Source organism: Cheilinus undulatus, linkage group 9, assembly GCF_018320785.1.
Source record: "Cheilinus undulatus linkage group 9, ASM1832078v1, whole genome shotgun sequence".
NCBI classification, from domain to species: domain Eukaryota; kingdom Metazoa; phylum Chordata; class Actinopteri; order Labriformes; family Labridae; genus Cheilinus; species Cheilinus undulatus.
The window spans coordinates 28,953,934-28,967,826 of NC_054873.1; the positions used below are offsets into that span (position 1 = coordinate 28,953,934).

Genomic DNA, 13,893 nt, shown 5'->3' on the forward strand with positions numbered 1-13,893 from the left:
CCTAAACCCAGATACTTCTGTATACATGTGTATCAGTGTCATATGTTCAAGTATTCCTGCCTCTGTTTTTCTCTGTGTCTTTTAATAATTAATATTTCTTCTGTTTTAGTCTAGAGGACTGTCATGTTTATTTGGCCAGGATGTCAGCAGCCTCACCTCCCACCCCAACATGAGCAGGATGCCGACCAGTCAAACTCCAACATTAAGGTACATTAAGAATGAGACATGTCAAAATTATGACCACAAATAAATCATCAGACTGTTAAGCTTTTTAAGTTTAATCTTTCTTTGGCCAGAGATGTATTTCAGTTGTGTGTCTGAGGTCATAATCTCTTTGGCTGGTGTGTTTTTGAGGGATAATAAAAAGGCAGGGTATTGTAAGTATTTACTCACAGAATTACATGTATTTTAGAAGAATTTGGAGATTAGTTGAGTGGTTCTAGCTCTGAATAGATATTAAAACACTGATTATGAGTGCTAGGGCTGATAAAGCTGAGATAAAAATGAGATGAGGAGAAAACAACAGAGACAGATAAAGAGGCAGGAAATAAAAGCCCATTACAAGCGGTAAATTTTATTATGGGATAACAGCACATAAAGCACATCTAAAATCGATGTGTCCAATGCACTTTTAATAAAGGTAATATTAAAGGTACAGTTTCTAAGTACAATATAACAACATTCATATTAGAATGAAAAGTATTTAAAAGACAACATTAAATTTCTTATTTTTCTTTACAGCTGTATTTACAAAATGAATCAAAATACTTATTTTCATATTTAAGAATCAGACAAGAAGGAGCAAAACTACGTTTGTGAATAGACTACCTGCTAAAGAGAGTTCAAAAGAGCTGGATAAAAAGGTACATGATCATCTGTCCCCATTTCAACATCAGTAGCAAACATTTGACTTAGAAATTTGTGACAACCACACGCTAGTTTTGGGGCTTTTTCCCATAATTGGAACGGCATTTGCATGAAATAATAAAAACAAAGAATCCACCCCCTGCTCCACCCACCCTTCATGTCATGTTACCCCAACTGACTGAGCGTACATTGAACACAGAACATTAAAAAAATCCAGATGTGTTGTTTGCATCTTTTACAAACACATACAAATACTTGATATACAATGCATCAGTAAATCTGTTCTTCAATGAAATAAAAAAACAGACATGTAGATTGCCTGAAAGTTTTTGCCTGATCAAAAAAAGTGCAGGAGTATTTTTCTGTAATATTATCTGCAAGCATTTATTGGACTGACATTAAAAACATACTTCTTCCCAGTTATGTTTGTCAAATAAGGTGAGAGGTGACATGTACACTTGAAAACGGACCATCAAAACATTGAAGCATTAACCTACATGAAAATGATCAACATCACATAAAGAAAGACCTGAAAAAAGCATGTGAGAGTGAGAATTTATCCTCATGTACAAAATACATTGTCACTTCAGAACACATCTGGAAAAACCACAAAAAAAGACAATCAGAACCATGTATGCATCTTGTTACACCGAGAGGCACTCAGTGTGATACGTTGTAGATTATTGCAAGCATATTCTCACTGATATTTGCTACAAGAGTGGAGAGAAAAGGTCAACTTTGTCCTCAAATGGCAATTCTGTCATGTACATTAGTAACATTTCATGTGGTGCAAAAAGGTTTATGAGGAAATTATTTTCAGGGTGGTCTAAAACAAGAGGATAACAAAAGCATAGCGAGGCTTTGTTTAAGTAAATCCAAGCACCACTTCCCTGCATCAGGTGAAGAACTATGCAGACACAAGAGAGGTAAATATTAAGTATCTTAAAACCTGACAAACTATAGCCTCAGTGAGTGTTTTTTTTACAATCAGACAAAGAAAAAACACAATACTGCTGTTTCAGTTTGAATATTAGCATTTCTCCACGAACCCGAAAAGCATCCTTAAATAGTTTGTTAATTAGCAGATACTAGCTTTGCTATAAGTCAGAAGGAAATAAGTGCCTTATCCCAAGACGAGCACACTGATACAGGTACTGGCTGGGTAAATTTTACCACTATCTTTTTCATTATCATTATTATTTATTGAGTCCTAATATCAATAATACATTAATATGTGATGAAATGAATGAACTAATAGGGTGGCCAGGCTTAGGAATCAATACTTTGTTCACAAAATTAACTTACCTAGCACCACACATCAGGGCAACACAAAATAAATGTCAGCACACCCTATTTCTATCAAACTAATCCTAAAAGAGGGAAGCAAACTAGAAACAGAGTTATTGTACAATAAGGTGTAATTGATAAACAGATAAATATCTTCACTGGGTAGGCCTTAGTAGCAGTATTTTCCTCTTACCTATACAGACAGAAATTACAAAGCTACCTTTATACACGTGATCAATAATAACATTAAATATGGTGAATAAACAGCCGAGAATGAGGGAGAGAGAAAGAGAGAGAAAAATAAGATATACAGCATACAGGCCATGTCAAGTTCTTGGTTCTCCTCCTGGGAACAGAACTCGTCAAATATACAGATGAAAATATCCCCGGAAGAATCAACAACAACAAAAAAATAAAACAAAAAGTGATAAATAAGAGGTGTATTTACATGCAGATGTTCAGAGACTAGTATGCACAAAAGAATCAGGAAAAATAATACACAGACATATATTATTGCTTGACATTCGATTATGGCTAGAAGTTGCTTTTTTAAAAACTATTCTTAAATGTATTTTAAAGTCATAAATCCTTATCAGCTGTGCTTTGGAGGATGTGAAAATGTGACTCAGAATTCTTGGTAACACACCGACACTTCAGCACAACTTTAAGCGTGACATAGCTCCAGTCTTCACAATTTATGGTCGAGAAAATGTACAATTTAGAGGCCAGAATTCAATTCTGATTGGGCTGTTTTAGCACTGTGAAGCTTGCTCAATGTTTCCTCACAGCTTTCTGCAGACCTGTGAATTGTTGAAGGCAGTATGTCACACTTTATAAACCTACACCTATCATGTGTGGATGGATTGAGCTTTCCAAAACCCTGGAAAAAAAAAAAAGTCCAAAAAGAAAACCAGTTCCCCCTTGTCCACATAACCCTGTTCCTCTGTAATTATTAAAGCCTTGTCTGGGGTTTATTTTATTCACACACTGTGAGAACAAACACATTCACACACATACTATTGCTTTATACAAACAGACAACAGAGCAGAGACAGAAGGACCAGCACGTTTACTGAATACTATACACTGATTGAATTGCACACTTAGCATCGATCCCTTACTTAAAGAGGGATATCTCAAGTGATAACATACAGAGGGACATCACTTTACAGGCGCCGTTTATATTATGACACAAGTATCCATGTCTTTGAGGAGCATTTGCTGCTATCCTACAAATATAACAACCACACCAAAAGGTAAAAACAGAGCAATGTGGCTTTATTACTTTCTTAGACTGAGAGTAAGCTGAATCTGCTGGATGAAGAAAGTCAATTCAAAAGGATGAACTGTAGAGACCCGTAATTCTAACACAAGGCATATTGCTTGGTTTATATTGAACATATTACATGCTGTTCAAGCATTTAGACTTGAATGAAACACATATTTTCACCTCATGGTAGTAGACTTTGAAAATACTGAGTTGTTTAACAAACATTTTAAAAGAGCTTAAAGAAAATTACGTTTTTTTGCTAATAAATAACAGAAAATCAGCCAAATCTGTCTCTTCCATTCTTTCTGAACAGTAAGTGCTGCACTGTGTGCTCCTCCTTTCTAATGAGTGCTTTGAAGAGATTTTAAAGACCTCATTAATTCACAAAACCAAGTGTTCTGTGAGCTGCTTCTTCGGTCTACCTGTTTCCTCCCTGAGCATTCGCACCTCGTCTTCTTGCTCTTGCCTGGGCCACAAACTGGGCCTCTTTAACCTGGATTGTCTAGCAGTGTTTCCAGACTGGGTTTGTTTTGCTGGGAGACTGAGGTTTTACTAGTCGTAGTGGGCTTGTGCATATCCAAACAGCATTGGATCAAAACAGAGATTATTACTTAGGTACAGCATCAACCCAAACACAACAGATTTAGTATTGCATAAGAATATTTGGTTTTTCTAACAAAGAGGGTTATCATTTTTTTAAGACCCTGATGACACCATTTGAAACCAAAACTGGTTATTTTTTTAGTGTGACAGGAGTATGCTGTGTGCTGATAAAACTGCGGGTTTTAAAAGTGATGGAGGGGTTTTTGTGTTGTTAGAAATGACCTTTTGTTGAACTTGGCCGCTGTGGCCTTGGAGTGGCCCCCATAAGGACATCAATGACAAAAGAAAAGACTCTGAACCACTCAAGTGATGAATATTCAAACCTCAACCACTTCTCATGGAACATCCCTGACAAAAACAACATAAATTAAATCTAATGAGTACAAACAAATGTCCTCTCGAACAGAAAGCGCAAAAGAAACTCTTCCCTGAGGGGTGACAGCACAAGGCATCAACGCCTTGTACAAATTGCACAGCAGAGGAATGATCGTGTGCAAACAAAACAAAAGACAAACAGCTGGATTCAATGTTAGGGGTCAGTGACAGATGTATTAACATGCTTTGTTGGGTTTCTAAAGGGATATAGTTTTTTTCTTTTTTTGTTTTTGTTTTTGTTTTTTTTTGTTTTTTTTAAAGAAGCCGCTACTGAGATTGCTGGAATGTCTTAGGTATCCATTCTACATTATAGACGAGTAGACTGGAAAGCAGAAGCAACGACTACTGTTTGGCACAACAAGGGTTTTTCTTTTTTTTTTTTTAAACCACTTGACTACCACACTGACAAGAAAGACACACTCAACAAAAACAGAAACACAACAACAAAGCATTCTGAAAATAGCACTTGTCCTACCATTTTTATGTTCCTCCCCTAATCATACAAACAACGGCTAGTCTAATTATTGCGGGAATATAGTTAAGTGCTACCTGACATCTTTTTCTCTCCCTCCTTCTCTTTCATGAGTTTATTAACCAAAACGTGTTACAAAAATAGAAACTTTACTACCAGACAAGGCTTTGAATATTCACTTTTCCCTTCACTGTTCCTTCTGTGCCCTGTAGTGGCGTCGCTGGGCTGAGGCTGTGCTGAGAAGGCGGTAAAGTCGCTCAGAAACAACAACAAAAAAAACACTAAAATAACATTTTGACAGAGGCTCATGAATGTGCTTTTAGGGTTGTGTCTTTGTTGTTACGCTTGCCTGCTGTACCTCCTACCTTCCACTAGATGGAAGAGTTGGATTATAGTCTACATGGGTTTTGAACCAAAAGGATATTCAGATGTGAAGTGGATGCGCCTTTTTTTACATTACATGTGAGGTTTTCACAGTTAAATCAGTACCAAACAACAGTATAATTAAAGAAATATTGCAAGTGTCACCGTACAACACCTAGGCTTGATCATGAACGTAAAGAATCATGGTGTATGTGAGTGCATACTCCCTTTAAGGAGAATCAGAGCTACATTTTGACAGGTGTTGTTGAGGTAACAATGTATTAGAGTGTCTCTAACCTGCCTTCTCATCTGAGCCTCTTTTGTTCACCAGCCAGCCAGCAGTCCTTACAGACAGCCCTTACACTTCACAGACCAGTATCATCTGCAGCTCCCAGGACTAGCCTCTGTGACCATGGTTCAACTTGTATTTCTTGTGCACATGCAACACATCACTAGGTAAATATACAAGTCTTAAATTAAAGAAAGGTGTAAATAAAAGTGCCTTATCAATTCAACAATTAAGAATGGTCTAACTACTAATATCATACATGTTATTTAAAATAGATTCTATAAACATTACTTTTTTTCTGTATAGTAAGTACTTATGACCATATACCCTGTAGTACATTATAAAACAGGTGGAATGGACCCTTTTCATTGTGTTGGTGCCCTGTGCTTCTCCAGGGCACCTGTCCAGAGAAGGATTAATAGCAGATGGCCTTACATGATTTCACTATGCAACAATGGTGGATGGAGTCTTTGACAGCTAAAATCATTGCGTTTTCATTAGAATTACCAGAATTCTATGTTTCTTTTTTAAAACTTTTTTAAAACGATTGTCCATAGAGAGGTGCCGATTGCATCCCCATGCCGATAGACCCTCCCTCAAAGTCGCTGTGAGTTTCAATTCCAAGAACTTTGTCCAAAAGATACGGCTGAACACAAGAGGAAAAAACATGGCTGAACTTGAGCAAAATTTGCGCATTTATGATTATGGAGGGTAGATGCATGAAGCAGAAAGGGGAAAAGCCAATCTATTAATTTTGATAGGAAAATGTTTTTAAATAATGGCCTGATGAATAATACTGATAGTTATTCTTAATCCAAAACTGATTCATGCTTCCTTTAGACAATTATGAGTCATATTATAATCATAACGATGAGGGTGCAATTATTTTGTTGACAGTAAACAAATGGAAAAAGTAAATCACATAATTTATCCTTAAAATGCACAAAAGAGGGTCAAGTTCAGCCAGTCACAAATCATTAGTCCCTATCTCCTTTCCATGTCCAATGGGGTGTTGGGTCCCACAAGTCTTCCAACGAGAACTAAATTCAACAAAGTAAACCTTGAGGATCAACTCCCTAAGCCCTCCCCTCTGATGTAAAAGAAGAACAGCGTGCCATCTGTCCGCTCTGGTTTGTGCAGGGCACCAATAAAGTGTCTCAGATTCCTCCTCCACATTCCCCTACGGTGGGCACACTGGCACCTGGCAGGGCTGCTACCCGTCAACGGGCATGGACTGCTCAAAGTCTGATCCGAACAGCTCCTTGTATAAGGGGGGGAAGTGGGCACGCACAATGTCTGGGTATATTGCTTTGAAAGCTGTTAGCTTCTCTGTATGCCTACTGCACAGCGCTCGCAGTGTCGACACTTTGCATATCAACTGTGGAGAGAGAGGAGACAGGCTGTTTAGATTCACAGGGAGGCAAGGACATGGAGCAGTGGTAGTGAAAAACATTCCTCCCTACAGTGTATTCCCACTCACACAGGGCCAAACAGACTTGTAAATATTGAGACAAGCACTCAGGCACGAGGAAAACTTGACACTTCATATTATGGAGCTGCTACAATTGATAAATTGCTTCTCCTCTACTGATAAAATGCATTTCATGTAGCATTATGAGTGGACTAAAATACTTGTTGCTAGTGGATAAAGATCTAAACAGTAGGAGGTTACATTACTAAAAGTGTAGAGCATGCTGAGCAGACAGCCTGTTTAGGTGATAGTGGATGAGTGTGCACTGTGTAAAACTACCTTTGTAAGTATACCATCCTCTCTGTGGTTCTTCTGCAGGACATGCTGGAGCGCCAGCTGGATTTTCTGCTGGAGTTTCTCCACCTTCACTTTCTCCTGAAGCCAAGACCGGTCTGAAGGTAAAACATGAAATTTCTGTGACTTTACAAGCCCATGTAGGCGTCTTTAAATGTCAGCTTTGCTCATGTGAAAAGTAAAGCCATAGCGCTACCGGGGGAGGATATTAATTGATAGAGAAAAACAGGAGGGCAACAGCGCTCCTTGTCGTGGTGAATGTGCGTCTGCCTCTTTTTTTCCCTTTGCACTGTGAGTGACACCTACCAGCAGACATCAACACAAAGGCGGAGAACAGGGCGATCTCATCCTCAGACAGGTGCATAGAACACAAGTTTTTCCCAAACTCGAAGACGGAGCTGATCAAGTCGTCACAGCCTGCCACAGCAAAGGACACAGAGAGAGGGCTTAGGATGAGGAAGACCAAAGAACAACACTCACTCTTGATCTTTATTGGGAGAGAGGCACACAGGGAGGGGGAGAGGAAGGGGGAAGGAATGAAAAAGAGCGGCATGCTGACAGCACATGGGAGCGTCTTAAGCAGAACAGGCAATGCTTTTACTGAGTTTTTGCCTCCCAGACGAGTCACTTTTGGCAGTTGGGTGGTGTTATGCAAGCCAAAATGAGGTCACTATTGAGGCTTTTAGTTAAATCAATTATCGGGGATAGAGAAAGACAGGCGGATGCCACCGCGGCTCGGGCATAGGGATTCACATACACATGCTCCTTCTTTAACATACACAGGAAGGTATAACAGAATTCAGCATTTTTACTGCCACTATGGGACATATTTACAAATTTCCATCAAAAGGCAGCTTGAAATGTAAGCAAATCCATAGTGGTGAGTCTTCCTAATGTCATGGCAGTCAAACACAAATGCTATTTGCTTTCGCTTGAGATGTTTCATGTCAGACTATCAATGATGGTTTTGATAGCACTCTCCCTAAAGACACTCCGTCTGGCTTTATTTATTCCACAGTTACAGAAGCCATATGCAGCAGAAGCTCACTAACATCTCTGTTCTACCATAAATAACTACTGCAGAGACAGCAATGCCAGGTGAGACAGGGATGAGTTCTTAGTGTTTGCTTCCAGGCCTTTAGCATGGTGCAGAGCAGAACAGCACACTCTAATTTTGGTTGTTACACCAAAAAAAAGAGGAATGAGAAACTGACAGGAGCATAGCAACACACAGCTCATTCAAACATGAACAATTCACTTACCTAATGACTTGAACACATCAGGTCCGGCATACTTTCCATCAAAATAGACTGTGTTGTTTTGCGAGTCAAAGGCACGGCACATTCTGACAAACACAACTTCCAAAGAGCCTGTGGAGACAGACAAGAACAAGATGCTGAATCTGAGCTTTGTTTTTTTCCCCCCTCACAGTTGCACATCAGTCAGGGATGCAAAACACATGATTGTGCTTTTGTGTTGTTCTTCTACAACACGAGTATCACTACCACTTTGAAATAAGGAAGCCTGCTGTGGGGGAGGGGGGGGGGGGGGGCATGTCTGCAGATGATAATATCATAGACAGAAGGCTATTCTTCCATATTGACATGCCAGGTAAAATTGCACTTCATTCAGTAGAGGCACAGCTTATTCATCAAGGCTTTTATTCACTAAGATAGGTAGGGAATATTTCCCATCCTGCAATTTGTACCACACTGTGGGAGTGGATAAGAGGATCAAGAAAATGTAACAGGAGCCATTATTGCCTCTGAGGGAAGAGCTACTGTTTTAAAATGTCATGTCTGACAAGGGATCTCAGTCTTTGCTTCATTATTCATATTGGCTGTGCTAATGTAAATAATACCCAGGGAGAGACCCAAGGGAGGTGTTTGTGTGTTTGTTTGCTGCATGTGCCGTATGTTTGTATCTGTGAGAGGATTTGTATTTGTGGATAAATATAGGTGCCAGTGTGTGCCGAGCCATATCTGCATTAAATATTCTGTAAGTACGTCTTCATGAGAGCAGTATGAATAAGCAGACATGGTGGGTGTCAAGGAGGAGAGAGAGGGAAATGGCAGCTGTCATGATAGGTATTATCAAGGCTCAGAAACACATTGCTTATCTAATGCTGTGTCCATCCCTGCTAAGTACTGTATGTAATGAATAGAATCGACAGAGACAGAGAGGAAACAGGCAGGGTGGGGTCTCCTCTCTGTGACACTGTCTGTGCGTGTGAAGAAGAGGGCTTTGTGTAGTCAGGTCAGCTACGCCCTTGTGACAATGCCAGAGGGGGGTGGTTGTGGTGGTGGTGGTGGTTGGTGTGGGTGAGTTTGACGGCAGCAGGGCCATGTTGACAGGCTGTCATACCTGCTTTCAGCAGCACTATCTGATCATTCTGACACAGCTCCATGAAGCCGTCGATGCGCTTGGCGAACTCCACCACATACTGAATGGCCTCTGTTATTTTGATAGCACACAGCTGCCACATGACTTCCCGGGGCTAAGACACAGATAGGAAAGAGAATGCTTTATCTGCTTTGAAACAATGGATTTGATTAGTAAAAGTGCTGTAGCTGTGGTTGAGGCTGCTTTACCTTGTTCTGGTAGCTTTCCACCTCCTCCTGCAGGAAGGCCTGCCAGGTCATCTGCTGCAGCTCCTCCCTTAGGTACTGACATGTCTCCATGTGTGATTTAGAGATGTTCTGAGCCAGGTGCTCTGCAACACAACCATCGTCACAAACCAAAAAGATCACAGCTTAGATATGAATGTTGCTCACAAGGCCATGTGAAAGCGGAGACCCCGGTGATGAAATATGCCACAGGAAAAGAAGATTTATTTACTGAGATTTCAAGAAGGAGGAGAGGCGGATACGCGTGGGCTTTTTTTTGACTGGGAAAAGGCTTGTTGACATTTCCTTTTACCGCCTGCAGGAAGCTCATAACTTAAGGTTGAGGCAAAGCCAATCTAGTTATGACACAAATGCATAGAGAGGAGGAGGGGTGCCACGTTGCTCACTCAAACAAAGGTCACATTTTCTCTGAGAGAAATATTGAGTATAAGAATTTAAATGGTTTTGAAAACACATCTGTTAAAAGGAGTTCCTAGGCACAGGGGAGCCTAAAAAAATGATTTCCCCAGACGCCTGCCCTGCTGGATCCTGATTGGCCCTAATTAATGGAAACTAATTACAAAAAAAGAGGCTCTTTTAATGAGTGTTGGAGATGAGTCTCCAACCTCCTGCTATTTTAAGCAACCTTTGTGTCGTTTGCCCCACGGTTGAGTTGTTCTCCCCCCTCCTCCTTTTTGCGGTCTCTCCTCCTGTCTCCCCCTGCCTCTCTCCTGCTCCTTACCTAGTTCAGCCATGGACACGGTGGGGGACGTTTCTCCATTGGTGAAGGAGCAGTAAGGGAAGAAGCCAGAGCCGGGGGCAAAGTCGCAGATGGGCTCCGGCTTGATGCCGTTGATGTCCAGGCCTGACTGGTCAGGAGATGGCTGGATGTCTAGATAGAAGCTGCTGACCGCCGAGTCTGGTTTGCTGCCATCAGGGGTGTGACCGTCCATGTAGCCGCTGAGGTCATCATGGAGCTCTGTGAGACCGTTGGCTGAGAGGCCGTAGCTGGGTGTGAGCGGCTCTGCCTCTCCGGGCTGTTGTTGGTGGTCGCGCTGCTGCTGCTGCAGCCGATGCTTCTGGACCTCAGCGTACAGGCTGTCTCGCTGCTTCTTTGACATACGGCCAAACTTCACCGCTGCAATAAGAAGGAGATGATGTGTCAGACTGGAGTTAAATACACAGTCAGTCAAACAATTCTCAATAGGTGGCACTGAGAGGCTTTTTTTGGAAGAGTTATTAGAATCAACTGAAAATAATTTTTAACATTGAAAAATGTAAAGAAGGTGGTGGTTTTTTAACTTATGCATCCTCTGCAGCTTCTTCTGAGTAATTAAGACAACATTGTTTAGTCTTCATTTTACATACAAACAACTTAAACAATCTAGGCAGTTGTGTTGGCAACCAACTCAAATTAACCTCTTTTCTCGCCTTTTTCTTATTTTTTTAAATCCATGTTGAACAGTTTCTCTTACCTAATCTGATTTTAGGATCCTGACACTCATTTGTGGAAAGTGTTAGAAACAGTGGAGCAGCTCTGGGGCAAATCAAATTATCTCAAACTTTTAGCTGAAGTGTTGCTCCTTTGACAAAAAAACTACAAAAACTGGAAATTAATGAGACAGGGATTTTTTTGGGCACATTCATTAATTTGGGTACCCCTTTCAGAGATCATTTGTCGGTCTGTGCCCTCCTTTGTCACAGTAACACACCACTTCTCTTTCTGAAATTTTGTGCTACATGCACAATAGCAGTCCTGCGCTCCACTAGACAAACAGACTGAAACACAACACAGCGCACAAGAGTGCTATGCTAACAGCGTATGAGCCAATCAAACATGAGGTAGGCTAAGTTGCTGCCTCCTGTTTCAAGGTTTCCAGACTAAACAGTGTTGCCGAGAATGAGACTTCTTGGCCAGGGTTCTGGGGCCTGGCAGTGTGTCAGCTGGTCACACTGAATGTGTGTGTGTGTTTGTCTGTGCTCAGTGGAGAGCGAGTGGAGCGACACTGGGACGAGGGCAGGCAGATGGGCTCTGGTGTGTTGAGTGAAGGCAAGAGTCACCTTCGTCTGTTCTGACCATGTGTGTTTTTGTGCTTGTGCGTGCGTTTCTTTGCACGTGTGTGGCTATGCAAAGGCATTTATGAGCACTAATATACTTATATGCTCATTCATATTCATGAGTTGATGTGCATGTGTAAAGCAAAGTAGCGTGCTTAAATCAGCATCTGTACATGCATGTAGGATCCTTTTTTGGTTCATTTCAGTGTGTTTATTAAAAAAATGTTAATAGATGAGTTCTGCTCTATAATAATCTTCTTAGCTCAGCCCAGTCTGGACCAGCCCGCCTGGACCAGCCGGGCACAGCAGGAGTCCTCCAGCACACCTGTGTGCTCCCATTACTACATCTCAGCTGCAGCAGCCCTAATGACAACCTCCAACAACCCCTATTTCATCAAACCTCGTTTCTATCACGGCAACAAATTAGTCCCACAGACAAACTACTCACCTGCTACTGGCAGACAATGAACGTGGAGTGAAGTCTTAGCGTGTTCATGCCATCATTTTTGTATTCTGTCATATCTCTTTGAGAATAATGGCTGTCATTATCTGTGCCTGGTTTTACTTTCACTCCCACAAGACTCAAAATGCAGCACCAATATTGAGTACTGAATTAACCACGGCATAATAGTGCTGATTTAGGACGTTGTTTAATGCCTAATGGATAATAGACTGTATATACCCATGGGCATAATCCTATTGACATTATCAATTCATTACTGAAGGGGACTTCTGGTTGCCATATTTAAAATGCTGTCTGAACCTATCTTTGAGTCACAGAAAGACTTGGAGCTGAAGCAGACCTTGAGCCAGCTACAACACACCTGCATCCATAGTCTTGCCTTTTTGTTGCATTTTGAATTCCACTATTTTGCATTAAAAGTAGGGCTGTCAAAGGATTAAAATTCTGTAGTTGATCGCAATTAATCGTACCCTTTGTATCACACTCTAAAAGTCCACTATCTTGCATTGGGTCATGGTCATTTTGGGATTCTCTGCTGTCTTAAACCAAGAGCAATTGTCAAACAGTTTGGATACAAAGCTGCTTTTAGACTGAGGACTTTAACATGAACTTAACCACAGAAAAAAAGAAGTTGTTATGGATAAACATGAAATAAGTGTGTAGTTAAAAGGAGACTGTTTGATATTACAAGGTGCAAATGACTTTTGACTTGTCCACTGAGATATCTGGGAGTTTTTTTTATTGAAATGGGACATAAAGGAGTAGTGGTGGACTTATTTGCATCACTGTGACCACAGAGAGACGTTGATGTGGTTTAACCAAAGTGGGCTGAAAGGGACATTAAAGCATGCAATTAACTGTGATTAAAAAAAAGAGCACCAGTTGTAGATCGTAGTAAATCCTAATTAATGAGATTAATCTTGACAGCCCTATTTTAAAGTTTTTGATTGATTTTTTTATTTTTGTTTTTGTACTTTCCTTAACTAAGAGTAATTCACTTCCTGTTTGGAAACAGACTTACTTTTATTTTGAAAGAAAAAAAAATGAACTAGGGTAGCTTGAAGATTATGACATCAACTTTACCAGGGAAAAAGGAACTTGTAATAGTTTGAAATAGGAAATAAGGGAACTGTCAAAAGGTAATTGTCTGGTAACACAGGACTTTTTACTTTTAGACTGTGCTGTCTGTGAGTTTATTAAATTGAAATGGGACTGACGGGGTTTAATGAAATTGTTCTGAAAGGGACAATAAAGCATGCGGTTCATAGGGGTGTAAATCACCTGTTTCACCACAATACGATACAATGTCAATATTTTGGACAACAATACGATATTTCTGATGTCACAAAATCTACCATGACACAATTTCGATACCATAAGAGCCTACAATTGAAATCAGACTATTTTTAAACAAAATTTCACACTGTTACAGAATAAAAGGAGTTTCTGCAGTTTAATTACTGAAGGGTTTTTATA

At 40.4% G+C, this 13,893-nt stretch overlaps 1 protein-coding gene across 2 annotated transcripts in view; it reads right to left on the reverse strand.

The window, feature by feature from the left end:
- Positions 1 to 569: 569 nt before the first annotated feature.
- roraa (RAR-related orphan receptor A, paralog a) overlaps positions 570 to 13,893 on the reverse strand; it is a 279,484-nt gene continuing 266,160 nt past the window's right edge. For both annotated transcript variants that reach the window (XM_041795782.1, XM_041795783.1), the window contains 7 exons: positions 10,639 to 11,034; positions 9,882 to 10,003; positions 9,655 to 9,787; positions 8,553 to 8,660; positions 7,597 to 7,707; positions 7,276 to 7,388; positions 570 to 6,903 (listed from right to left, as the gene is read on the reverse strand). In XM_041795782.1, the coding sequence (XP_041651716.1) occupies positions 6,739 to 6,903; positions 7,276 to 7,388; positions 7,597 to 7,707; positions 8,553 to 8,660; positions 9,655 to 9,787; positions 9,882 to 10,003; positions 10,639 to 11,034 (1,148 nt within the window). In that variant the 3' untranslated portion in view covers positions 570 to 6,738. The remainder of the gene's footprint in view (positions 6,904 to 7,275; positions 7,389 to 7,596; positions 7,708 to 8,552; positions 8,661 to 9,654; positions 9,788 to 9,881; positions 10,004 to 10,638; positions 11,035 to 13,893) is intronic.